This window comes from Bos indicus x Bos taurus, chromosome 7 (assembly GCF_003369695.1).
Source record: "Bos indicus x Bos taurus breed Angus x Brahman F1 hybrid chromosome 7, Bos_hybrid_MaternalHap_v2.0, whole genome shotgun sequence".
NCBI classification, from domain to species: domain Eukaryota; kingdom Metazoa; phylum Chordata; class Mammalia; order Artiodactyla; family Bovidae; genus Bos; species Bos indicus x Bos taurus.
The window spans coordinates 28,392,458-28,420,014 of record NC_040082.1 but is presented as its reverse complement, the minus strand read 5'-3'; the positions used below and the strand labels follow the sequence as shown (position 1 = coordinate 28,420,014).

The 27,557-nt window shown below is 38.3% G+C and overlaps 1 protein-coding gene across 2 annotated transcripts; it reads left to right on the top strand.

Annotated features, from left to right (window-relative positions):
• Positions 1–3,263: 3,263 nt before the first annotated feature.
• On the top strand, positions 3,264–24,745 carry ATP6AP1L (ATPase H+ transporting accessory protein 1 like). 2 transcript variants are annotated; one of them, XM_027545683.1, is made up of 8 exons: positions 3,264–4,469; positions 6,169–6,234; positions 8,142–8,188; positions 8,445–8,506; positions 9,988–10,217; positions 15,611–15,661; positions 18,800–19,037; positions 24,302–24,745. In XM_027545683.1, the coding sequence occupies exons 1-8, from the start codon at positions 4,255–4,257 to the stop codon at positions 24,602–24,604; spliced, it is 1,212 nt and encodes a 403-aa protein (XP_027401484.1). In that variant the 5' UTR covers positions 3,264–4,254; the 3' UTR covers positions 24,605–24,745. The 2 variants fall into 2 exon arrangements, with proteins under 2 accessions (XP_027401484.1, XP_027401485.1); XM_027545684.1 differs by lacking the exon at positions 6,169–6,234.
• Positions 24,746–27,557: the final 2,812 nt, after the last annotated feature.

The window sequence follows — 27,557 nt, the reverse complement described above, 5'->3', positions numbered from 1 at the left end:
TTCAAGAAAGTTTGCTACATAATAAGCACTAAGGGACTACTACTGTGGTTTCTGAGTGTTCACAGAACCGTTATTCTCATGGTACAGGATCATCATGGCTTGGGTTCTCACCTCCTAACCAGGAGTTTGAGGAGCAGTGCAGTCAGGTACTACTTCTGCTACTGTGTGAGACTACGAGGGCTTGCTCTGGCAGCTGGAGATGTTCTGTGTTTGCACAGGCCAATACAGTGGCCACTAGCCACATGTGGTTACTGAGCACTTGAAGCTTGGTTATTCTGAACTGAGATATGCAGAAGTATAAATTATACACCAGATTTCAGGCATAGGGCAGGAAAGGACAGTAAAAGATTTTGTTAATAATTTTAAAAAATTACTTTTCTGTGTGAAATAATATTTTAAGTGTATCAGGTTAAATAAAATATATTGTTAAACTAATTTCACCTGCTTATTTTTAACTCTTTCAGTGTGGCTACTAGACAACTTTAAATTACATATGTAGCTCTTGTTTTGTTTTGATTGATCAAATAGAAATTAGATCTTTGCTACTCACAGCACAGCTAAGAGTCCTTAAGACTAGGATTGCCAGATGTAGCAAATAAAAATGGAAGATATCCAATAGAATTTAGTTTTCAGATAAACAACAAATAATTTTTAGTATATTATGTCCCAAATATTGCATGGGGCATATTCATGAATAAAGTTATTTGTTTTTTTTAATCTGAAGTTCAAAGTTAACCAAGTGTCCCAAATTCTATTTGACAGCACTATCTATGATGAAAATCCTCATGCCCAGACCTGTCTTGCTCCTTGAAATTCCATGGAATCAGGAAAAGGACAGAAAATTGAGTGCAGTGAAAGAAAAGAGAAGAAAAGAAAATATAGTGAGAAATAGAAATAAGATGGAGCATGGATAGGCCTTTTATATTTTATAATTTTTGTTAGCAATTTTCTTCCTTATTTCTGTTTTTTTTGCCACTTCTCCAAGTGTTGTGATTTTATCTCCTCATTTTCTATAGGGCTCCCTAGAGCCACATTAAAAGATGCCAATTGTGCACAGTGGGCAGCAAGGAAAGGAGTGTCTCATCAGGGTCAAATCCCCAGCTTTCCTATAATCCATCATCTCTGAAATGCCACTTAAAATGGGCCCTTTTAGCTACCAGTACTTTGTCATTAAGGAGGTCAAGTTTCTTAAGTGTCAAAAATGGTGACACTTTGATTTTAGAGGATTTTGTTTATTGTGCTCTTTTAATTGTATGTTTTCAGGTGGCTCAGATGGTAAAGAATTCTCCTGCAGTACAGGAGACCTGTACTGTTTGATCCCTGGGTTGGGAAGATCCCCTGGAGAAGGGAATGGCAACCCACTCCAGTATTTTTACCTAGAGAATTTCATGGACAGAGGAGCCTGGCAGGCTACAGTCCATGGGGTTGCAAAGAGTTGGACATGACTGAAGTGACTTAGCACATAAACAAACAACTGTTAATAATTTATTTGTGTTATACTTTTTAGGTGGGGGTGGTGGGAGTGGAGGCTGACAAAGAAGGAAAAATAATAGATATTCTAGATATTCTTTATTTTTTCTAGTTCTTGAAGTAAGAAAAGGCTTTCATCTCTTATTTATTTATTTAAAAATTTATTATATAGTGTCCTGGGTGTTCATTGGAAGGACTGATGTTGAAGCTGAAACTCCAGTATTTTGGCCACCTGATGCGAAGAGCTGACTCATTTGAAAAGACCCTGATGTTGGGAAAGATTGAAGGCAGGAGGAGAAGGGGACAACCGAGGATGAGATGCTTAGATGGCATCACTGACTCAGTGGACGTGAGTTTGGGTAAACTCTGGGAGATGGTGATGGACAGGGAGGCCTGAAGTGCTGTGGTCCATGGGGTTGCAAAGAGTTGGACACCACTGAGCAACTGAACTGACTGACTGACTGATAAAAGCACTTAAGATGAAATTCACTCTCTCAACAAATTTTTAAGTGTATCCTACAGTAGTATTAGGCTTCTCTGATAGCTCAGTTGGTAAAGAATCCACCTGCAGTGCAGGAGACCCCAGTTTGATTCCTGGGTCAGGAAGATCTTCTGGAGAAGGGATAGGCTACCCACTCCAGTATTCTTGGGCTTCCCTGTGGCTCAGCTGGTAAAGAATCCTCCTGCAATGCAGGAGACCGGAATTCGATCCCTGGATTAGGAAGATGCCTGGAGAATGAAAAGCTACCCACTCCAGTATCCTGGCCTGGAGAATTTCATGGACTGTATAGTCCATGGGGTTGCAAAGAGTCGGACACGAGTGAGTGACTTTCACTCACAATATTTTTAGCAGTCTAGAGTCCATGGGGTCTCGAAGAGGCAGACACGACTGAGCGACTTCACTTTCACTTTCACAGTCTTATACCGAAGATCTGTAGAATTTGTTAATCTTGCTTAACTGAAATTTTGTGCCAATTAATTAGCAAGTTCCATTTCCTCCTTCCTTAGCCCCTGGAAGCCACCATTCCACTCTTTGATTCTATGAATTTTCCTGTGTTAGATACCTCATATAAATGGAATCATGTAGTATTCCTTATTTCACTGACTTATTTCACTTAGCATAATGTCCTCAAGGTTCACCCACGTTGTCACATATTGCAGAATTTCCTCTTTTTTAAGCCTGAATAATATTTCATTGTATATATGTATCACATTTTGTTTATCCATTCATCCATAAACAGATAACTACCTCTTGGCTGTAGTGAATGGTGCTGCAGTGGACACAGGAGGGCTAATAGTTCTTTGAGATCCTGATTTCAGTTCTTGTGGATAATTATCCAGAAATGCAATTGCTGGATCATATGGTAGTTTTGTTTTAAAGTTTTTGAGATTAATCTGCATATTGTTTTCCATAGCAACTGCTATTTTTCCATAGCAACTCCATTTTGTATTCCCACCAACAGTGCACTTCGGTTCCAGTTTCCTCACGTCCTTGACAATGCTTATTTTTTGGTAAACAGCCACCCTGATAGGTGTAAGGTGATGTCTTTGTGATTTTGATTTTTATTTCCCTGATGTTTAGTGACACTGAGCACTTCTCTTATGCGTATTGGCTATTTGTCTTTTTTGGAGAAATGTGTATTCAAGTTGTTAGACCATTTGAAAACTGAGTTATTTGATTTACACTATTGAGTTGGAGGAGTTCCTTATATATTTTGGAAATTACCCTATATCAGATGTATGTTTTGCAAATATTTTCTCTCATTCTATAGTTGCCTTTTCACTCTGTTGATTGTTTCCTTTGCTGTGCAGAAACTTTTCAGTTTGATGTAGTCCTGTGTCTGTTTTTGCTTTTATTGCCTGTGCTTTGGCAGCATATTAATGAAATCACTGATGAAACCAATGAAGCTTTCCCCCTATGCTTTCTTGTAGGTTTTAAGTCTTTAACTCATTTTGAATTGATTTTTGTGTATGGTGTGAGATAAGGGTCCAATTGCATTCTTCTGCATGTGGATATCCAGTTTTCCAAGCACCATTTGTTGATGAGTCTGTCCTTTCCCCTTTGTACATTCTTGGCATACTTGTTAGCAACACTAACTAACCCTGGTCAGTTGCCCTGATGTGCATGTATTTATTTCTGGGGTCTCTATTCTGTTCTATTGATCTCTATGTCTGTCTTTATACCAATACTGTACTGTTTTACTTACAGGAAAGGAATTGTGATCCCACCAGCTTTATTATTCTTTCTCAAGGTAGATTTGGCCATTCAGGGCCTTATCTAGTCTTCACAACAATTCTTTAAATACTTTGTCTCCACTCTGCAAATGAGGAGAAGTAACTTGTCTAATAATACTAGATAGCTAGTAAGAGCTAGAGCTGGGAATGCTTTTGAATGCTGTCCGATTCCATAGTCAGTACCCTTTACCATTGCATTCTCTGCCTCTCCGCAAATGAAGAGTCATGAATTCAGTAGGAAACTATGTATTAGGACACATATGTAAAATTAGGTTAACCTCAGGGAGTTTTACTTAGTCACTTGAAAAATGCATATGATATTTGTATAATTCATAGATTTTTGAGGAGAATTTAATAAATTCCTGAAAAGTATAATGAGATTCTTAAGAGTACCAAAACTATGCCAATTTCTAAAAAGAGCTTAATAATCTTTCATTGAGATGAATAATCGAAGAACCAAAACAGATCCATTAGTTTCATTCTATACTCTAAATTCAGCAGTATCAGGCTCCTCCTTCCACCCTTCTCCACACATAATACATCCTGGGAATGCTCTCTTTTTATTGGATGAATGTATTAGTCACAAGACATAAAAAGTACTGCCTCTGCTTGGTTTGCATTTATGAATTAACAGATGTGCCTAGTTTGAAGAAACAGATTCATTTCTTGATGGGAAGAAAAATCTTGTTTAGTTTTTCACTTATTTTTTTATGTATCGGATTTTCACTAACTTTGGACCAGATACTTTCCAGGAAGAATGTAAGGTGAGTAACTGCACGTCTTTAAATATAATGCATCTGTGAACTTCAGTCCAAGTGTGAAATTAGATGATTCTGTAATTTTTTATGATAGATATATAGATAAATAACTGAATCACTTTGCTGTATACCTGAAACTAATACAATGATTGTAAATAAGCTGCACTTCAATTAAGGATTTAAAAACAAACAAATAAACAACAAGGATATATTGTGTAGCACAGAGCAATATAGTTATATTGTAATAGCTTAAACTGGAGTAATAATTATTATTGATTTAATACTTCACACATCTGAAACCAATATTGTAAATCAACTAGATTTCAATAAATTAAAATAAAAACATATATTGTTATAAAAAAATTTTTTTATGTTGTTGCACAGCTACATTTGTTAACAATTCAAAACAGATATACTAGATTAGATCATTTGATAGTTACTAAAATCATTGAACTAGAGTTTATAGATGAGATAAAATATAGTCTTTATTATAAGAGGGAGGATTTATTTATGTGTTAAAAGTATCCAAAAAACATTTGTATTACATATCGAAATATATGAGAAAATGACTCAAATCAGTGTTCATATTTCTTTTATACTCATAAGTACTGTTAATTTCAGTTTATCTTGCTGTTTTTATGTGAGAAGAGAGTAAGCAAAATTTAAAAACTAAGAAATATATAACCTGTCCCCCAAAGAATAGATGTTAAATCATTTTACCTAGTAGGAGATGGTAATTGTGTGGAGTACACATTGCTTAAAACTAACAAGCAAAATATCGGTTTCTATTTCCTTTGTCCTTTTGGCTTCTCTCTATACCATATAAGGGAACATATAGAGATTTCTCTATAAAGAAGAATATTCAAAATCTGAATAGCAATTAACTTATGTCATGTCTCCCAATTACTCATTATGTGCAATCACAACAAATCTGTTGGGGGTTAGTGTGACCACAAAGAAAAGTGTCAAGCAGGATCATCTGCCAAAACTTGTGTTAAGGAATTCTTAAGTCATCAGCTAATAAAAACACTAAGGACAGGCATTTTTTAACATCTGTTTTCCCACGTTCCAAATCAATTAGTTCTTTCCTTCAGGTTCACTTTCAAGTAATTTAAGTGACCCATACTCCTTAGGTGGTTAAAGCTTAGTAATATTGCCTCACCTGGTTTATATAGAAGTGACTGATTTGTGTATTACACTGATAAAATGTGCACTAGAAACTATAAAAATCCCAGTTCAGTTTTTGAAGCAGTATTAATGGTTTTAAATAATTTTAGCCTCAGAAGAGACCTTAAAAATCACACAAATCAATCATCATTTGTATCTAATAATATGGCATATTAACTCATTGTGATAGAAACAACAGTTGCTCTTTTGTGAATGTTCTTTCAAATCATAAATCTGGAATTTAAAATATTTTTCACCTCTATGGGCAATTCAAGGTCCTTAAGTCTCTAGGAAGGATAATTGTGTTTTAAGCCTGATACATGTTTCCGATGCTTAGAGAAAGAAGGGATCATCCCTCTTCCTTTACATATTCATTCCTGAAATTGGGTTTATACTTAAAAAGAAAATCTCTTCCCTTTCACACAGCATTTCCTGTGATCTCCCATTTCCCACTTCTCTTTGGAAGTTTGTTCATTAAGTTGTTAGTTCATTTGTGTATGTAACACATAGGTTTTTAATACTTGATATTTTTATATAGGCACAATGCTAAGTGCTGGTTATGCAGTGGTGGCAAAACAGATAAAGTCTCTTCCTTCATGAACCTGTAAGTCTAGAGCAGAGGCGCTCGTTAATCAAATGCACAGTGTTATTACAGATAAACTGTGAAATGTTCTTTGAAAGAAAAGTATGGTAAACTGGAACACATATAATAGGGGGACCTGAATTAGTCTGAAAAGTTAGGGACAGCATTTCTGAGGGAGCAATATTTGAGCTGTGATCTGGAGGAAATGTAGGATGTGATGAGGAGGTAGGGGGAAGGACAGGCTGGAGAATATTCCAGAAAGAGGGAAGAGCAGGTACTAAGACTCTTAAGAGGGAAAAAGGGAACATGAAGCATTGAGGGAATTGAACTAAAGAATGCTAGTGTAGCTGTAGCCAGAGAGGAGGGGGGGAATGAGCACAACGACTAAGGCCAAGGCCTTTCAGGGCCTTGTCGGCCTTCGTAGGAACATGGTCTTCAGTCCTGAGCAGAACGTGAAGGAGCTGCGTCACCTTCACCTCCATGAAAGCGTGCTTGGGAGACTGAATGGAGCACCTGGTAAATCAAAAATATGGCACCAGCCACTGCAGGCCTAGGGCTCTTGGTTACTTTTCATATATTGCAGAGATCCCTTTTACTGGAAAGTTTCTGAATATTTTAGTGCTAACGTAGGTTTACTTTTTTTTAAATTAAAAATCTATGTTTCTTAGTATGTTCACACAGATAATTTTAACCAGATAATCCTTTAGTTCTACTTTAGTTCAGAGATCATGTAGTGAGTGAAAATGCATGAGTAGAGTATTTTGTCTTTGGTTGAGATTATGGCTTCCCTTAAAGCCTCATTAGTTGAGTGGGCAAGGCCAATTCAAATTAGAGTTTATCTGAAAAAAGAAGTACACCAGCATTATTGTATGTCCATAGAGTCACTGAAATGAAAATAAGCCTGTGTTGTGTGGTAAAAGCTTTTCATTAATGAACACATGGATTGGTTATGACTTGACAATTACTAAAGCTGGATGATGGGAACAGGAACTTAGGGAGGGTGAGGGAGCTTATATTATTCTGTTTAAATCTGTGTATGTTTGCAATATTCCATGGTAAAAAGATGTATATCTTTTAACATAGCAGTTTCACTTCTAAGAATTTATCTTAAGGGACTTCTCAGGGTTATGAACAAATAATCCAAGGTAATGTCCAATATTATTAATTGGAAACAACTTAAATACTTAATAGGGATTTAGTTAAATATATTAATGCATTCATATGATGTTATACCAGATGAAATTTAAAATTATGTCATAAAATATGTATATTTTTAAGTAAAAAATTACAGGCTTTAAGATAGTATGTTTATAAAAATCTGTTTTTAAATAATATAAAAAATAAATTACATTTGTGTATAGGGTGTATGTGCATGTATGTAGAGTAAAATGCTGGAAGGACATACTATTATAATTTATATCTTCATAATTTTCAGAAATACTTTTTTGGCAATAGAATCTTTTTTTTTTTTTTTTTAAATAAAAACGGTTGAATATTTCTGCTTCAATATGCTAACAGTACAACATGGTTTACAATTTCACTGTAAAATATTTTATTATGTTTTATAATTTAATTATTTAATGTATTCTTGGTTATTATTTATTTTGGTTAAACCTTAGTGTCTAGCATACTGCTTGTCTAGCATACTATTCTTTGAGTAGACTGTTTATCAATGAATAAAGATTAAGATTGATATTTTAAAGGTTTTTTCTTATTTAAAATTTCCAGTCTTTTCCTTATTTCCTTTGAAGAACATATATACTATTACTTTTTAATCAGAAATTCACTATTCAAAAGTGAACTGTTTTATAGGCTGTGATTCTCCTCCTCTTCTCTGAGATATAGTAAACCAAAATGTCCTTCTTAAAATTTCATGTAAAATCTAAAATGTATATATTTACCTACCATCTTTTTTTTTTTTTTTCTAGTTTCATCTCTCGAACATCTTCAAATCAAGAAGTGGTTGTAAACAGTGGTAAGACTTGTAACTGCCCTTATGGTTCCCTCCGGAGTTGAGGAAGGGTTCTGTCTCTGATGGGCTTCCTTGAACACTAGTACTTGCACCTGGAGTCTCTGATGTGAAAAATCTCTTAAATATTGTATTCTAAATTATGAGCCAAAAGAGTCTCAAGCCTGGTACATTTTACAGTGCTTGGCATATTATTGTCACTCAATTACATTAATAAACCAGTGACATTTTGCCTTTGTACTCATGTCATTTTATTTGGCAGATCGACAGAATAGTGGAGATGTGAAGCCAGTGCAGAATTTCACAGTGATGCCAATCACACAGGTATGGATATTTTGGGAAGCTAGACTGAATCATTTAAAAAGAGTAAACACATTTCATCAAGTCAGAGCCACTGTGAAAATATAAGTAACAATTCTGTTAACAACTAACATTCTTGGTTGAACTTTGGGTCGGGAAACGTTATGGTAATCTTATAGTTGATAAAGCACTGAAGTTTTCCTTGTTTTCATATATAGTATTTTCATTACAGTATTCAGTTTTACTTTGTTGCCTTCCAGACAGGATCACTATAGTAACAATTTATCTTTGGTTACTGATAACTTGAGTTGCTGCTGCCTGTTTAATTTCTCTCATCTTTATTTACACCTGGAGTTATTGGTATGAAATAGTTGATCTAGATAAGTGAACACCTCTTTCAGATCAATATTGCTTTTGTGACCTCCAGAATGATATGCACCAAAGTGCATTGTCTTGGGCTTCATAGAAATCTGAAAAGGTTTCATAAGATGTAGAACAAGGTTAGAATATCTTGCTAGACTATGTATATTAAATGACCTGGAACTGCATTCTCCAGGACAGTAGACACTAGCCACATGCAGCTATTTAAATTTAAATTCAATTTAGGTAATATTAAGTAAAATTAAAAATTAAGCCCCTCAGTTGCACTGGCTACATTTCCAGTACATAATAGCCAATAGCACAGAATGTCCTGTTGGACATTAATGGTCTGGAGGATTACGTTGTATTTCTATAAACCTCTTGTTTTCTTTGTTTAACATATTAATTTATTTAAAGTTCTGAATTATTTGGGTTCTAATTATTTTAGAGATGATTACTGCCATTAGTGAATTTTTTTGAAATATTAGTAGACATTTTTTTGTGTGGTTTTAGGTTTATAGAAAGAAAATTGAACAAAAGTAGAGGATCAGAGAAGGCAATGGCACCCCACTCTAGTACTCTTGCCTGGAAAATCCCATGGATGGAGGAGCCTGGTGGGCTGCCATCTATGGGGTCGCACAGAGTCGGACATGACTGAAGTGACTTAGCAGCAGCAGCAGCAGAGGATATTCCCATATACTTCCTCAATCTACAACCCACACCATTTCTAATTTTCTCTATATTTAGAATCTTTAAAATAGATTTGATCTAATACTTATATAAAAGATTAAATTAAATCTAACACTAATTTAATCTTTTAAATCAGTGTTAAAACTGTTACATTTGTTAAAACTGATAATTTTACCTAAAATTGATAGGTTATATTAGCATTCATTCTTTGTATTGTATACTTTATAAGTTTTAAGATTAAAAAATTATACATTGTAATTTGTGGAACTGGGTTCATGTACCTTCAGGTATACCTATATTTTTAAGCTTGTTAGGTCTACCCATCTCCTTTTACCCACAATAGCATGGGCTGAGGAGCTAGCAGAGTAACAGGCTTTGAACTGGCTCTTTTGCTTCCAAGAAGCCTTCTGTACTATGGAAACAAATTCATATCTTTAATTTATTGGGTTCATTAGGCTCTCAACTACAATCTGAGCAGACGTTTAGAAAAAGAACCTTGGAATGCGTTCAGCCATCATAGCCCAGTTAATGTCTCCATGGATGGAATTCCCTGCATTCTGTTTTGGGCCAAAAGAATAACAATTAAATTTAAGAATCAGACCTGGCTGGACCTTACAGATGAAGCTATTGGCCAGAAGGCAACAGTGGATGCTGGCAACTCAAACTGCAGTGAAGAAAGTGCCATGTAAGTTGACTGCTTTGCTGGAGCAAGTCCTTAGGGCGAGTGTAGCCTGTTAACTGGGTGGTCCAGTTTGCTGTCATTTCAGAAAGTAAAAGTAGGCTCTTTTGTACGTGACCATGACATACATTTCTGAGTAAATGTCTAAAATGAAAGAACAGGTTAGAAATCAGTTGTTTTAGTTTCTTATTTTTTCCCCAGTAATTTTCTTCTGAACACTCTAGCTAATTGTTATATTGTACTTTGTAGAAGATCAGAATTTTGAAAATGAAGCTTCCCAAACTCATTCTGAAAGAGTGGATGGATTCCAGGCTCTGTGTCAGCTCCAAATGTAAAGTGTCAAAGTACTTTTGTCCTAGCAGGGAGGAAATTCCATATCACTGAGCAGAGTCATACATATTTTAGTGGGTAAAGCAGAGAAAGCTGACTCTATCTAGCCAGGGTAGGTATTCGATTCTAGGAAGTGTTCTGAAGTTGTAGAACGTTGCCTGTTTGCAAATGTGCAAGGGGCAAAATTTCAGAGAATTCTTTAGAACATTAAAAAATGATTAGAATAATTATTTTTCACTTGAGATAAGCATATCCCTTTTGAAGAGGAAATTAGTTTCCACTGCCTTTCTTTGCTTTTCAGTCATCCAAGCAAATATTGTTTTGCTTGTATTTGTTTTGGTCCAGAGGGAGGAAGTCTGGCATATCTCACTTGCATTCTATACAACTCCTTGCTTTCAACATTTATTGGTATAACAGAGGCTTTTGGAAGATTTTCTGCATTTGTTCTGGCCTGGTTTAGATGGGCAGAATGCTTCGTATAAAATCATAACATGCTCTGTGTGGGTGTGTGTGTATGTGTGTGTGTTTCTCTGTATTCTCCTTATATACTTCATAGAAATACTTTTTTATTTCTGAACTTGTCATTTAAAAATTCTTGATGATGGGTAAAATGGATTATATTCATGTACACTTACAAGTTACATTGCAAGTTTTAATAAGTATATTGCTATTCAGAATGACTCTCTTTATCAGAGAGCTAGGGAGTTGTAAGCAAAACAAGAGTCCGCCCAGATTCGTTTATTCTGTTACAGCACAACTATTGAAGAGATTTCAACATTGCTGAGCACTCAGGACTTTTCCTCAGGCTCTAATTAATTCCTTACAGGGCTCTTTATTTGTGGTCAGCTGCAGGGAGAGAGACTGACTGCCTGAGGATCATCTTGCCTGTCCATGGCTGACTGGCCCCCCTTGATTCCATTTATCCTGACCCCAGGGGGTTTGTGGGGAAGATCAGGGCACCACAGATTTTTGCTGGACTTCAGAAACTTTAATTATCACTGGGAACCTAGAGACAGAAAGAATGAAAACTTAGCTTCTAGGTCCAGTTCTGCCAGTGAGCTCTGTGACTTTACAAATAGGGGCCACTGTAGGGTGAGAAGGCAATGCTGGCATCTGGTAATAGCAACTCACGAGGCTTGAGCCCTTGGCCTTGGTCAGGCACCTTGTGAGGACTTCACAGTCACGTCATCTGTTATCCCTTGTAATGCTCTTGTGAATACGTCTCTGAGTCACAGGTACAGTTATCACCTGTGTTTCAAGTGAGAAAATCAAAGCTCATGAGGTTAGGAAACTTGCTAAGATCATACAGCTTGTATGGTAATAGAGCTGGGGTCTAAAACATCTTTAACAACACCATTTTCCCTCCTCTCTTGGCCCTATGTAATAGGAGTGTGAAAATCAAATGAGGAAATGTACATGTGAGAACTTTGTCAAGTGCTACTCAAAGTTCTAGTATTATTTTTCCAAGATACTAATGATAACTAGAGTAAAGTAGTGTCTAGTTACCTGGTAGAGAGACCAAGGGAACCTTTGGTTTTTGCAGTACACAAATTAATGATGTTTTTTCTTTGTCACTGCCCAAGAATTCTAGTGGGTGAGTCCCAAGTGTGCATCACCCACCTTTTGGGGTCCTCGGGTGAGTGTGCAGGCAGGCTGGAGAGCCCACCAAGGGCATAAGTGGGAGGCTTCCCAGGATGTGAGGCATTCAAGGACCAGCTGCTGACCCTGTCCTTGACTCCTGTGAATTACACAGATTAGTGAGATGCTTTTGTCATGCTGGCAAGGAGATCTTATATTCAAGAATCAGAAAGGGAGTTGCAGAAAGAACAAACCCAAGCAAAGACATAACCATGTAAGGTCAAAAGCACAGATTAAAAAAAGATGACCACATTTTAGTGCCTGGAAATAACATGTTCAGGGAAAAGCAAATTGTTGGCAGACAGATTTGCTACGGAAGTCTTTTTAAATAGTGAAAGCCTTACAAATAGAGCATAATCCCAGCATCTGTGTGTATTTTGAATTTAGGCAATTATAGTCTCAAGAATTCAGAATCTGCTTTAAACATGGGGAGAAGAGGGTGCTTGGAAAAGTAAAAGAAGCTCTTTTTTGAGTGAGTCCCTAGGTTGTATTTCCTCTTTATGGTGAATTTTATGGTGCATGGCTTGACACATCAAAGAATCTCATTGAATGATTGCTGAATTTACATTGTTGAAAACAGGCCTCCTGTCGTTTACTCTGCCGCAGAGCATGTTAACAGCTTTCACTGAAACCAGGGCTACTGGAGAAAGCTCTTGGGGCATCAGAAGCATGGGGGCTGTTGAGCTGCTCCACCAGAGATCTGAGTGGACACTACATGGCTCTGCTTTGAACTTTATTTAGTTCATTAGCTGGAGAGACGGAGAAGGCAATGGCACCCCACTCCAGTACTCTTGCCTGGAAAATCCCGTGGATGGAGGAGCCTGGTAGGCTGCAGTTCATGGGGTCACTAAGAGTTGGACACGACTGAGAGACTTCGCTTTCACTTTTCACTTTCATGCATTGGAGAAGGAAATGGCAACCCACTCCAGTATTCTTGCCTGCAGAATCCCAGGGACAGAAGAGCCTAGTGGGCTGCTGTCTATGGGGTTGCAGAGAGTCGGACACGACTGAAGTGACTTAGAGCAGCAACAGCAGCAAGTAACCAGTCAAATTTATAAAGTACAGTCTAACAAATGCATTTCATTTCTTTAAAGTGTTTTTAGTCATTTGTAACAGATTATCAGAATACTGTTGGAGAAAAATTCTCTTGAAAACTTGCTTTAGTGAGCAAATTAGCTTATAAAGTGTAAATTAGTGCTTCTAAGGTATCTAAGCTCATGATGTTATGAAATAAAGATATTTCTTTTAGTGACCTTTTTAATATGGTTTATTTTATAAATATTCCTTCCCTTTCTCCGTAAGTAGTAGGAAGATAAACTTGAGCTCAGTCACTGACATTTCTGTTTCTTGGTGAGTGTGACTGAATTATGAGATTATATTTGTGTGAGTTTTCTCAAACTTGTAATTGGATATTTTATAAACATCGACTTTGATTTTTTAGACTGTATATTGAGGTAGTATAACTTCTCGATGTTACAACGTCACATATCAGCATCATCCTTCATATATCTAAATTTCTCACATTTTCCCATTTCAATTGTATTCAGCATTTCATCATCCTTATTTTTTAACCCGATTGAAATTTAAATGAAATACACTAAACTGCACATATTTCAGTTATACAGTTTGGTCTGTTTTGACATATGCTTGTATCTGTGAAACCATCATCACAATCAAGATAGCAGACACTTTCATCACACTCAGAAGTTTCCTTGTGCCCCTCTGTAATCCATCCCTGTGCATTCCCACCTTGCCAGATAACTGCTGTTCTGCCTCTTGTCATTGTAGATTAGTCTGCATTTTCTAGAATTTTGTATATTAATAGCTATAATAGAACAGTGTACACTCTTTTTTTTAGTCTGGCTTCCTTCACTCAGTGTAACGATTTTTATATTCTTTTATGTTGTTGCACGTGTCAAAGGTATGCTTCTTCTTATTGCTGAGTAGTAAGTACTCCTTTGTATGGATATACCACAGTTTATCTATCCATCTACTTCTTGATGGAAGTTTGTTTTTTCCTCCAGTTTTTAGATAACTTTCCAAATAAAGTTGCTCTGAACATTCATGTACAAGTCTTTGTAGGAGCATATATTTTCATTTTTCTTAGGTGAATATCTAGGAGTGGAATGGCTGGATCATATAGCATGTGTATGTTTAGCTTATTAAGAAACTGCCAAACTGTTTTTTTAACTATAGCTATAACTGTAGTTATAGCATTTGCCTTCCTACCAGCATTGTATGAGCGTTCCAGCTACTTCACATCCTTCCTAACCTTAGGTATGGTCAGTGTCAGACTATAAAGAAAATATTATTAATGTTTCTGTATGGTTAGCAATTTATGAACAAATTTTGCTGAGATTTGGGTTAAAAGATAAATCTTGGTAAGAGATGTACCTCCTCAGAGGAATGTGATTACATGTCAAGAAGTAAGGAAGCTAGTGCCACTGAGATATTCCAGGATTTGTAAACCCCGAGGCTTCTTATAATCTCCTTGGAGACATTTATTTACATACATGGGTATTAGACATGCAGCCATTTGTTTCCTTTATAATGAGCTGTTTGCTTCTATTCAAAGACTAATAATATAACTCATACACTTTTATTTTCCCAAGGAAAATTTCTGACGCTAAGGAAGTAAATGTTTCTCTCCTTCTCGCAGGAGATGAAAAAGAAAGCCCTCCAATATGAGCTTCCAGATTCATAATTTTAGTATTCCTCACCTACGTTATAAATCCCTGTATGTGCAGGATGACATCTGGTTCTCGGGAGGGGGAAGAACTGGGCTAAAAGGGGAATCAATATGGTTATTGCTCTGAGTTAGTAATAATCTGTTTCTGCTCCAGGAAATCTTATGTTAACTTTCAGAAAAATGTGATTAAATATAGATAGTAAAAGCTTAAGAGTGGGCTTTTTTTAAAAAAAAGTTTTAGCCATACTGATTACTGTACCACGGCATCTTATTGTAGTTTTATTTTGTATTTTCTGGATGACTAATGATATTGACATCTTTTCATGTATTTATTGGTTGGTTGTATGTCTTCCTTTGTGAAATAGATCTTTTGAACATTTTAAAGTTGAATTGTCTCCTTATTGAGTTGTTAGTGCTATTTGCTGTATTTAAGATACAAGATTTTTGGTATATATGTTGTGAGTATTTTCTCCCATTCTATGACTTGCCTTTTTCATTTTCTTAACATTATTTTTTGAAGAGCAAAAGTTTCAAAAATTTAATATAAATTTATCAGTTTTTCATATTTTTTTCAAGGAACTTTCCAACCCCAAGATTGCAAAAATGTTTTCTTATGTTTCTTCTATGTTTTATAGTTTTAGTTGTTACATTTAGACTTGTGATCCATTTGGGGGCGATTTTTTAGTACAGTGTGGAGTAAGGGTTATTTTTATCTTGATAGACTGTATTTCTGTTTTCTTAGGTTGTCTCTGAAGTTTGGTGATGCTGAAAATCCCAGAGGTCTTGATATAAGGTAGGTATGGATACCACTTTGTAATACCATAGGCTCAAAACTCCAGATTAGCTCCATATAATTTATCCATTCCACATATATGTATCAAGGGCCTGCTGTGATAAGCACTGTAACACACGAAATGCCACATTTATCTAATTTCACTGACAAGTCAGTGGTGTTACGATGGGATCCTATAGTAATACTTTCTTTAGTTTCTATAGTACCAAAGCATCTGTATTTTTTCCTTCGTCCTTTAGTGACCTAGAAAATATACAAATCTGAGACTGTAATACCTCTTTCCTCTGAGCAAAGAATAAAATATGTTTAAAGCTCCAGAGCTGAGGCTCTAGTTTCAAGTTATTTTCTACATAGCTTACAACTGAGTCACACTTACAACTTAACAGTAACTAAAAATTCTCTGTTAGCTGAATTCCCCAGCAGACAATCAACATAGGTCTATATTTTTCTGTGTTTATGTATGGAATAATACCTCTGCTAACGGTGGCTTAGCAAGCAGTTAGGAACAACTTCAGGAATGGGGAGCAATTTGAAGGTATTTACATTTTTTCTTATAAAATTATAATGTTTCCTTTCGTACAGGACCAGCCTTTTAGTGGAGACAAACACCTGTGTCTTTAACATTACTTGAAAAACCAACAGATTGTGCTAGGGCAATCTTTTGCAAAGCTGTGTTCTGTGGAGCACTTTTGCTCTGTGTAAATGTTTATAAAATTCCCAGAAAGGGGGTCCTATGGTTAAATGCATTTGAGAAACACTGCACACCATGTCCTCTTGGAGATTCACAGTAGAAATTTGTATATTGAAGTTTCTGTGAAGATATGCTCTTAAAGAAAAATGCTGTACTTGGTGACTTTGATTAACCAGTCATTTCCTGGCTTTTTTTTTTTTTTTTTGTCGATGGTTTTTCTTCACTTAGATGTGATTTTGGTGTCTTTGTGAGAAGAGATGAGCTTAGGTTCTTCTATTCCACCATCTTTTCTCTAATGCTTTAAAATTACAATCTTTTTCCTGATGATAAAGCTATGTGGCTACTTTCCTCAAGGTAAAAAAAAAAGTGTTATTTGAATAAAAAATATTCCCCATTCCTATATCAAACAGATATTTATATGTGTTTGGCCACCGTGTGAGATTCTATTTTCCTTATAAGGTTTCTCTGAAAGATGATGGCATGTATGTTCTAAATTATGACCAATGAAACATTAGTATCCCATGATATGCAAGCAGATATTGAGAAAAGAGCTTTCTAAATTTAAACATAGGAAATGCTAGGTTAGAGGCAAAAAGAAAGAAAGAAAGAAAGGGGGATTGGAGACAAGATGCATGTCTTGAAGGATTTTTTGAACAGTTTCATTGGTGTGTCACTGCTTCCACCTCACTGAGGCTGTCAGAACAGTCTCAGGCCGTTATCTGAAACAGGGCTGCAGACAACGTGGCAGGCTCTACTGTAGCCCTAGCTCAAGAGAATCACTTCCGGGGATTCCAGAGGCAGCTTACCCTTTCTGGGAATGGCTCTTGCGGTCTGCTCTGGAATGTCTGACTCCAGTCCCATCTGAGATGTCCACCACCTTCTGGCCTTCAGCGTTTTCGGTGGGATTATTGCGGTGGACAGGGGTGGCCAGGCTCAATTGCATCCCTTAAGAAACCTTTTTGTATCTGAGTCAGGAGCCCAGGGTGAGCTGCAGGTGTCCTAGATAACATCGAATGTTTTACAGCACCAGGCCCACACAGGACACTCGCCAAGCATGCCTTTCAACTTAGACAAGCCCAGCCTATTTTACAGATAAGGAAAGCTAGACCCAGAGAGGTTGTTGAACAGCCCTTATCGTTACCACTAATAAGAACTGTATTTGTGAGAACTCTTTTGGCTGCATAAAGCCAAAAGGTAACTGATCGATGAATAGGATTGAAAATGTTAGCTTTAGACGTTTAACTGACCTCACCAGGGCAGCGTCTTTCTCCATCTCTTGGCTCTGCTGTCCTTGTGTCAGCTTCACTCTCAGGCTGGCAAGACGGTGGCCAGCTGGCAGTTATTCACTTAAGCAATATGAAAGAGCTCTGTTGCCCGATGCTATAGCATAGCCATAGCAGAAGCACCAGGACTGCATCTTCTCGACCCTGCCTGGGGTGTATGCCCTCTCTAAACCAATCACAATGATTAAATGGCTGCAGTACACTGACTGGCAGGACCAGATAGACTTCACTGAGAGGGGAGAGGGTCAGCCCTAATACACCAAGTTGCCGTTCCCAGAGGGAGCGGGAACGTAAACTCCAGGTGGGCAAAGCCAGAATAAAGCCCACGCTTTTACCCTGAGTTATACTGATCTCAGCTGCTTTCTTGTTAAAAATTTAAATATTGTTGATTTATAATGTTGTGTTAGTTTCATGTGTATAGCAAAATGAATAGTCACATTAACATTTTGATATCTTTCTAGAATTTTTTTCTATGCAGTCACACTTTTTTTAATGAAAAGAGTGATCATGACATATGCATATTGCACCTTTTGTATTGCTAGAGACTATTCCATTCCAAAATGGCTAAGAGTAAGAGCTCTTGTCTCAGATGGGATTCTAAGCCCAGCTCCAATGCTCCAATGCTCCAGTGCTTACTTGTTAGTCATTTAGCCCCTCTGTATCTTAGATTTCTCACCTGTGAAATGAGGATATTATCATTCTTGAGATTATCATGAGATACTATCTATCTCATGGTGTTGCAGTGAAGATTAAATAAAATACACATAAGGAACTTAGAAAGATGCTTGACACATTGTAAGAACTACTACTTTTATTTTTGACCATTATTTATTTAGTTAATTCTGTATTATTGTCAACTCAATTTTCAGATTTTTTTCAATAATAAAATTATTTTAATTAAAAAAAAGAAAAAAAAAACACAAAGAGTGTTGTATTTCCCCTTTTGTAAGAATTTGTCTTCCTTACTTTTGGGGGCTGCTCTGTTAATTGGTTTCATTCCTGCCCACGAAGAGCTCTAGTTTGGAGCTAGAAAGTAAAGCCTCTTTCTGAACCAGTTCTACTTCCTGACAAAAGAGGGCGCAATTGTACCGTTCGTAGACAATGCCCTGCGTCAGCAAATGTAAAAGTGCTTTTGGGGTAATACTGTTTTATAATCATTTTCAGATTCACCCTTACCAGTTACAAGTTGTCTATCCAGAGATGGTATAGTTTGCACCGAGTCGAGGTTATTTTTAATAACTCAATTCAAGCAACTTTTAATGCAACTGGCATTTACGCTCCGTCAAGTTACTCCTACCATTGCCAGCGCGTCAGCAGCCTGCAGGCATACGATGCCCTCTTGTTGCCCAGCGACACCAATGACATGTCAAGCCTGTGGGAGGTCACTTTTGTTGATTTCCAGGTAACAAATTAAAACCTGTGCTCAGTGGCCCTGTGTGTTTGGTGCCAAAGAAACTCAGCGTGTGTTTGAAAACATAGACGTTTAAGGAAAAGAAAGGAGTAGATATCTTTAAAATAATATTGGTATGAATTATCTTATTAATCTTCTAAGGTATGAAATAGAAAAGGATCAAGTATTTCCTCTTCTTGCACAGTGATCCCCCCATGCCCTCATCCCAAGAACTTGCTTTTACATTCTGGTTTTTCCAGTCCCTAGTAATTATCAGTGAGGAATGCCAGCAATCTAAGCCAGAGTGAAGCTGTGGCATGAAGCCTGGTGACTGACACTTCCTGGAGTGAGAGGCCCTTCTGGGGAGAGGAACTGTCGGACAATTATTTTATTTCCTTCAGGGAGAGGAGTAGTGATCTTATCAGGGCAGATAAGAAGTACATCTGCAGTGTGAATGACAGCTTTGGCATTTGGCATAGGAATGGAACTGTCAGCCAGGGAGTCAAACATATCCCAAAGATCCTCTTGAAAGTATCTGGGGAAAGTCATGGAGACACAAGAGGTTCCTTTTCACCACCAGAATCTCAGGCTGAGAGACATCTGTCAACTTCATCCTGTTTACCTGTTAAAACAGCTTAACTTGTTCTTCTAACTCACTGAAATAGGCAGGGTTTTACATGTCCCTTTTCTGAGTACTTCTTGATTTTTTCCATATGTAAATGTATATTTATTCCCCTTGCCCCTAGCTTGGAGAAGTGTGGTGTGGTTGTTTGGGGGTAGGGAAGGGCTTTCCATTTCAGGATTCGAAAGACATGGTTTTGAGTTAACTTCTCAGTAATTTGGGCTGAGCTTCTCCACCCTCTTGATTTCTGACCTATCTTTATGGATGTAAAGAATTCATGGCCTAATATATGCGGCAACACCCAGGACCATGTTAGGCATGGATTAGCATTAGGCATGGATTAGCATGGATTACGGAGAAGGCGATGGTACCCCACTCCAGTACTTTTGCCTGGAAAATCCCATGGACGGAGGAGCCTGGTGGGCTGCAGTCCATGGGGTCGCGAAGAGTCGGACACGACTGAGCGACTTCACTTTCACTTTTCACTTTCAAGCATTGGAGAAGGAAATGGCAACCCACTCCAGTGTTCTTGTCTGGAGAATCCCAGGGACGGGGGAGCCTGGTGGGCTGCCATCTATGGGGTCACACAGAGTCGGACATGACTGAAGCGACTTAGCAGCAGCAGCAGCAGCATGGATTAACAGTGGCAATGTTGTAATTATATTACATACTTTGTCTTAAAAACTTACCATAATGCTGCAAGATAGCTGGTATTATCCCTGTTTTACAAATGAGATGACTGAAACCCTGGTGATTACAAAACTGTTCAAAGTGGTATAATTGGTAAATGGTAGAGGCAGAATTTGAATTGTGGACTGTCTAGCTCCAAAGATACTTTGTAATACATATAATGTATGTATCTATTTGTATAATACTTATAAAGTATATATTATATCTATTTCTTTCTCCTGCCCTTTCAAAAAAGAAGCAGGCAGAAAGGGCAATGAAGAGGTAATCATGAAAAAAGGACTAACTCACACATAATCTTTCCTAATTAGAACAAAATTAACTGATTTATACTTCCACCTTGGTCCAGAAATGACTTAAAATGACTATAGAATACTTCAAGAAAAGTAATTTTGAAAAAGAGTCAAGCCACTTCACATCAATTAGGATGATTATTATATTATTATATATTATATAATATTATAAATAATATTATTATATATTATATAATATTATAAATAATATTATTATATTATATTAGGATGTTAGGCAAAGTGTAGCTGGCATTACAATATTATTATATTATATTAGGATATTAGGATGAATATTAATAATATTATATTATTATATTTAAAAAAATCTCCCAAACTGAAAATAACAGCTATTGGCAAGGAGGTAGAAAAATTTGAACCCTTGTACATTGCTGCTGGAAATGTGAAATGGTGCAGCCACCATGGAAAACAGTGTGCTAGGTCCTCAAAAAATTAAACATAAAATTACAGTGTGATTCAGCAGTTCCACTTCTGGGTATATACCTAAAAGAATTGAAAACAGGCACTTGAACAGATATTTGTGCACTCTGTATTCATAGCAACAGTATTGACCATAGCTAAAAAATGAGAATAACCCAAATGCCTGTCAGTGGATGAATGAAAAACAAAATCTAGCATATACATACAAAAGACTATTATTTAGCCTTCCCTTTAAAAGGAGGGAAATTCAGATACATGCAACAGCATAAATGAACCTTGAGGTTACTATACTGAGTGAGATAAACCAGACATAAAAGGACAAATGTTTGTATGATTCTGTTTATGAGGTACTAGAGTAGTCACATTTGAAGACAGAAAGTAGAATGGCAGTGACTAGGGGCTAGGGGAAGAGGGGACTGGAGAGTTAGTGTTTAGTGGGTACAGATGGGTTTTTGCAAAGATGGATGGTGGTGACGGTTGCACATGATGTGAATGTACTTGATGCCAGTGAACTCTGTACCTAAAAATGGTTTAAAATGGTAGATTTCATGTATATTTTCCAATAAAAATACAAAACAAAAAATGGGAAGAATAATAGAATAGATTAGTTAAATCCTGTAAAGCTGGTACACAAAAGCACACAACCATCTGTCTGCCCTGGCTGGAAGCGGCACAGTAATTTGGCTTGGAAGCTTTTGAGCAGCCAGCATAAGAAGGACTCACCCCTCACATGTTCATGGGATCCACAAGGCTACTGAAAATGTGCAGTGACAAGCACATCCATCCTTGTGTGTGATGGGTGCCAACATCCTCAACAGCAGCCTCATAGTGGACAGAGCACTGGGCGTCGGAGGCGAACCTTGTAAAACACCTTTCGTGTGGGCAGATGCAGAAGTCAAGCCCAGTCCAGGGAAGAGGCAGTGGTGATGGGGCTTCAGGTACGTATGCAAAAGGCTGCATTCCACATACGCAGCTTTGCTGCTCTGTCTTGTTCTAGGAATAGAGTGAAGTCACATTCATGCTGAACTCAGATACCTCAGGCAGGCCAGCTAGGGACTGTGGCAAAGTGTAGCCGGCATTACAAGCAGTATATTTTATTCAACCCCAGACGATTTTTGCTTTGTAGGAATGCAAGCCCAATATTGCCAGATCTTCTGACTTTTTGATTAAAGATAGAAACCTAGCTTCCTGGGGGAGGCTTTTAGGATATTAGGAGCAAACAGAACTCACCTGTGGACTAGATAGAGAGGATCTGCAACCTCTAGTCCAGAAAATGGATAGACAGCATATCCTTCAGGCCTCCTCCACAGATACTGTTCTCAATAAAGTCTTAAGAATTAAGTGGCAGTCCATGTGAGGACATTCTCTTTGGCTGGAGCTGTAGCATCACCTGGAGAAGGGATAGGCTACCCACTCCAGTATTCTTGGGCTTCCTTGGTGGCTCAGATGGTACAGAATCTTCCTGCAATGCAGCAGACCTGTGTTCAATCCCTGGGTTGGGAAGATCCCCTGGAGGAGGGCACGGCAACCCACTGCAGTATTCTTGCCTGGAGAATCCCCATGGAGAGAGGAGCCTGGCAGGCTACAGAGAGTCAGACATGACTGAGTGACTAAGCACAGCATAGTAGCATCAAACGAGGCCATCTTTTATCATTGAGTAGCTTGACTCTTCAGGCTTGTGCCTGAGGAGGTCACTTTGCCTCTTCACAGAGTGGGCAGGCCAAGTATCCCAAAAGCTAGGCCAAGAGTCTCCTTCAGGAGTTGTTTTGGCTCAGTCTAAGCACAGATATTAATAGTTGGGTGAGCAATAGTTCTATGGTATGATAGGGGGGCTACAATCATTTTAACATAGAAAATGCTAAGGAGCCCCCTTAAGACATAACAATGAATCCTCAATAAAGCATTCGTGGATAATTCAATTTTCTTTTAAACCACATAGGTGATTGAATGAGGTAATACTATTGGTGATTATATTCTAAAAGCCAGCTGAATGTGAAAGCTGCCTTCCACAAACGATTATTCTTATTTGAGTCTTACTCTGTAGACTCTGTAGCTCCTGTTTCTCTCATTGTGATGGTACTTAGATATTGGGGCCAGTTGTTGAGTTGAATCTCTCCTGTGTGTGCATGCATGCTAAGTCACCTCAGTTGTATCAGACTCTGTAAGACCCTATGGACAGTAGCCTGCCAGACTCCTTTGTCCATGGGATTCTCCAGGCAAGAATACTGGAAAGGGTTGCCATGCCCTCTTCCAGAGGATCTTTCTGACCCAGAGATTGAACCTTTGTCTCTTATGTCTCCTGCATTGGCAGGAGGGTTCTTTACCACTAGAGCCAACTGGGAAGCCCTGAACCTCTCTTAGTTCTAATTAATTAAATCACCTCATTTGTATATATGAGAAAGCTTTTCTTTCTGTTTTCTGGGCAGATTACAAAAGGGTATATAGCTCTTCCAAAAATAGTACCAAGATTGCATGGTACGACTGATAAAGAAGGAGAGTTAGTGATGGGAGGAAGAAGAGACACAATATACCAGGAGTTCCAGAGTTGTAAACCAAGAAGTGACTCTGAAGCCGGACTGCCTGGTTTGAATTACAGTGTCACTGAACTTAATATTGTGTGACTCCAGACAAGTTGCTTAACTTTTCTGTACCTGTTTCCTCATCCATAAACTAGGGTAAAATGGTAACTTATTCATAGGCTTTTGTAAGTATTAAATGAGGCAGTGTTTGGTAAGTAAAATAAATATCTTCAGTGAGTGTTAGCTTTTGTTATCTATAGTTGACCTCACTAGGAATCATGACGTTGGCCCCTAAAAGACTCTTCCTATCTACTTACTGTCAGCAGAATCAAAGGCAGAGGAACTGAGAATATTCTTTGTGAAATTTATGTTAACACTTGTAAAATTTTGAGTAGACTTTTTGAATTTTAGAGACACCAGACATTTTGGTTTTAGATGAACTAAGGATCAGATTAAAAGAGAATTTATTTCAGGGCCTTGAATTTCACTGGCCTCCTAATTATGACAACCATATACCCCAGAGTTTCTGGATCAGCCTTGATTTAAAATTAAGTTTCACTAGCATTTTTTAGATAATGTGATTAGATTATTCAGCGAATATGGCCCAGTATTTAAATTTAAGTAATCAGGGTCCAGAACCCCTTCCTTGCCAAGCTCTTAAGTAGATCTTCTAAGAAAAAGAGTACGCCACTTTAGCTCTTTTCTGTCTCCTGACAGATCCAAGGCTTTCCCATCAAGGGGGGACAGTTTGCCAAGGCCCGAGACTGCACCTCTTCCTTCTCGCCAGCCATTCTGATCGGCCTGGTGATGTCTCTGCTGCTGCTGTTGGTCCTGGCCTACGCCCTGCACATGCTCATCTACCTGCGCTATCTGGACCGGCACTATGACCTCATTGCCTCCCCGGCCCACTTCCCCCAGCTGACATCTCAAGACACGGCAGAAGAGAAGGAGCTGCTGAGGAGCCAGGGAGCTGAATGCTATGAACTGAGAAGCCAACAGATCTGCAAAATTTATGTTTAACAGCACAGCTCCCTTTCCCTCAGAAGGTCTGCAGTAGGCTTCGAAAGGAGTTGTTTGTGTTCTATGCTGTTTTCTTTGTGATACAAGGTCTTCACCAAAAGTCTTGGTTTTTATAAAAAGGAAATACATGCAAAAAATACATTTTGGAGCGTCCACTGTCTTTCTTAGATAGACTTGGAGCAATGAAAAAGGCATCTTAATCTCACAGAGATAAATATGATTGCTGCCCCAAGGTGCTTTGACAGTAGAAGAATATTTCAAATTAGGGACACCTCCCCCCCAAAAATGGAGAAGGAAATGGCAGCCCACTCCAGTATTCTTGCCTGGGAAATCCCGAGGACAGAGGAACCTGGTGGGCTATAAACCATGGGTTAGCAAGAGTCGGACACAGCTTAGTGACTAAACCACCACCCCCCACGCCCCCCACCCCCCCCCACCCCCGCCATAAAAGAGAATGATGCAATATAGAGAAGGGAAAACACACTTGGTCCTCCTTGCCTGTGCCAGTTTGGATGTGATAAATATATAAATGATAAATATAAGGTTATCTGGAAGTTCAGAATTTAACATTTTTTAACATAGTTTGCATTTTTCAGAAGTTATATCCCAATTTTGTTTTAAAAAGTAGTCCTTTTTTTTTTTTCTCCCTCTTTCACAGAACTGTTTAGGGAAGACTCCTGTCAATGTGGTGGAATACTTTATTCAAGGGCATCCTTGACATTTGCTCTGCTCTTCAGAGGCAGCCCAGTTCAGTCTCTGAAGGACCAATAATAATCTTGGCAGGATCTTACCTTTCTTATTTAATTCTGGTGCCAGGGCTTGCCTCCTTTGTCTGATTTAGACTTCCATTAGCTCTCCTAGGTACCGCTTGAAATAAACAACTAAGCTAAGTGAAACCAATGTGCGCTATGCAAACACAGCTCCAAGCCCCCTTCCCATGAGAGAGTTTCCCCCAAACTCTTTTCTAATAGAAATTCTGGAACCACCACTAATGTTATAATCATTTTATTCCTCATGGATTTCCCCATAATGCTTTTCAGTTCTTGTTATACTGAAGAATGGCTCACTCTGCATCCTTACCGAAGCGTTTCTAATATGCTTTCTGTGTGAAAGCTACGTTGCATTTCCTTACCTAGGGTTTCACACATGAACTAGGTTCTACTAAGACACCCTGTCCAAAAATTAAAAAGCATCTGAGAACAATGTGGGGTAGGGAGTGATGCACAGAGACATTGGATCCTTTGGGCAGCTGTGGTCTGGGGTGATGGGTCTATAGTCTAGAGTCACCTTTGATGCCAAGTGTAAATGATAATGACTGTGGGATTGATAAAACGGTCTCTTGTTGGACATTTCTTTTTTTTTTTTTTTTTTTCCATTTGTACATTTATTAACCTCCACTTGCTCTAAATCAGAAGCCATACTAAGAACTGGGGATACCAAGAATAAAACAAGGTATTCCTGCTCTTGAGCAGCTCTCAGTGTTGAGTTTTATTTGCAAAAATGTAATATTTTAAGCCATCATTAATTCACAATTGAAGTAGGCACTTACTCATGCTGCTGCTGCTGCTAAGTTGCTTCAGTTGTGTCCGACTCTGTGCAACCCCATAGACGGCAGCCCACCAGGCTCCCCCGTCCCTGGGATTCTCCAGGCAAGAACACTGGAGTGGGTTGCCATTTCCTTCTCCTGGACATTTCTTTTGGTTGCGTTATTCTTGGTTGTGAATGTAGATTTGGTTGCAGCCCTCTCAGAACTCTGTAAGTTCCTACTAGTCTATAGTGAATTACTAATTGTTTTTTAATTGAAGCATGGTTGATCTGCATTCTTTCTGTTTTAATAGCTGGATAGATTCTTTAGTCTGCAACAAGGAGTCTTGATTTATGTACTTACTTGTAACAAAGGTGATTGCAGGGAACACACCTTCAAGAAAACAGGAATCTACGATTGATTATCTGACTCTCTTTAGCTTTAAATCAGGGTGGGATTTGTTAGCATTAGAGGATGGGAAACTGATCGCCATACCATTCCATAAAAAATTAATTATGGTTGCCTTGAGTGTCCGTTGGTGGTAGAAACAGCTGCTGTGAGGGACTGTAGATACATGAAGGGTCAACATAATTTATTGTTCAAGCTGGGACACTTTTGAAAGTGAAAATGAATGTCATTAACCATTCTAAGATAACAGATATAAACGGGATCACTCCAGGCAAACTAGGTTGTATGTATATATATATAGTTACCTTAGGCATGGTCTGGTGGCTCAGAGGTTAAAGCGTCTGCCTCCAATGCGGGAGACCTGGGTTCGATCCCTGGGTCGGGAAGATCCCCTGGAGAAGGAAATGATAAACCACTCCTGTAATCTTGCCTGGAGAATCCCATGGACTGGAGAAGCCTGGTAGGCTACAGTCCACGGGGTCGCAGAGAGTTGGACATGACTGAGCGACTTCACGTTCACCTTAGGCATGGTGATCACCGTGAAAGGTAGGCTAGCTCTTTCTGGCTGTGTTGCAGGGCTTACAGAAAGAAAATGATAGCTCAAGATTGTAAATTCACAGCTCAAGGCATGGTATAAAATCCAGGGAGTGTCTATATAACTGATCTGCAAGGATCTCTTGAAAGTGAAAGTGAAGTCGCTCAGTCGTGTCCGACTCTTAGCGACCCCATGGACCGCAGCCTACCAGGCTCCTCCGCCCATGGGATTTTCCAGGCAAGAGTACTGGAGTGGAGTGCCATTGTCTTCTCCACCCTTCCTTCCTGCTGCTGATACTGCTAAGTCACTTCAGTCATGTCTGACTTTGTGCGACACCATAGATAGCAGCCTACCAGGCTCCCCCGTCCCTGGGATTCTCCAGGCAAGAACACTGGAGTGGGTTGCCATTTCCTTCTCCAATCAAAAGGCTGATGTAGTTGAAAATCAGACACAGGTCTGATCCTGCAAATTGGTAAACTTCCTTG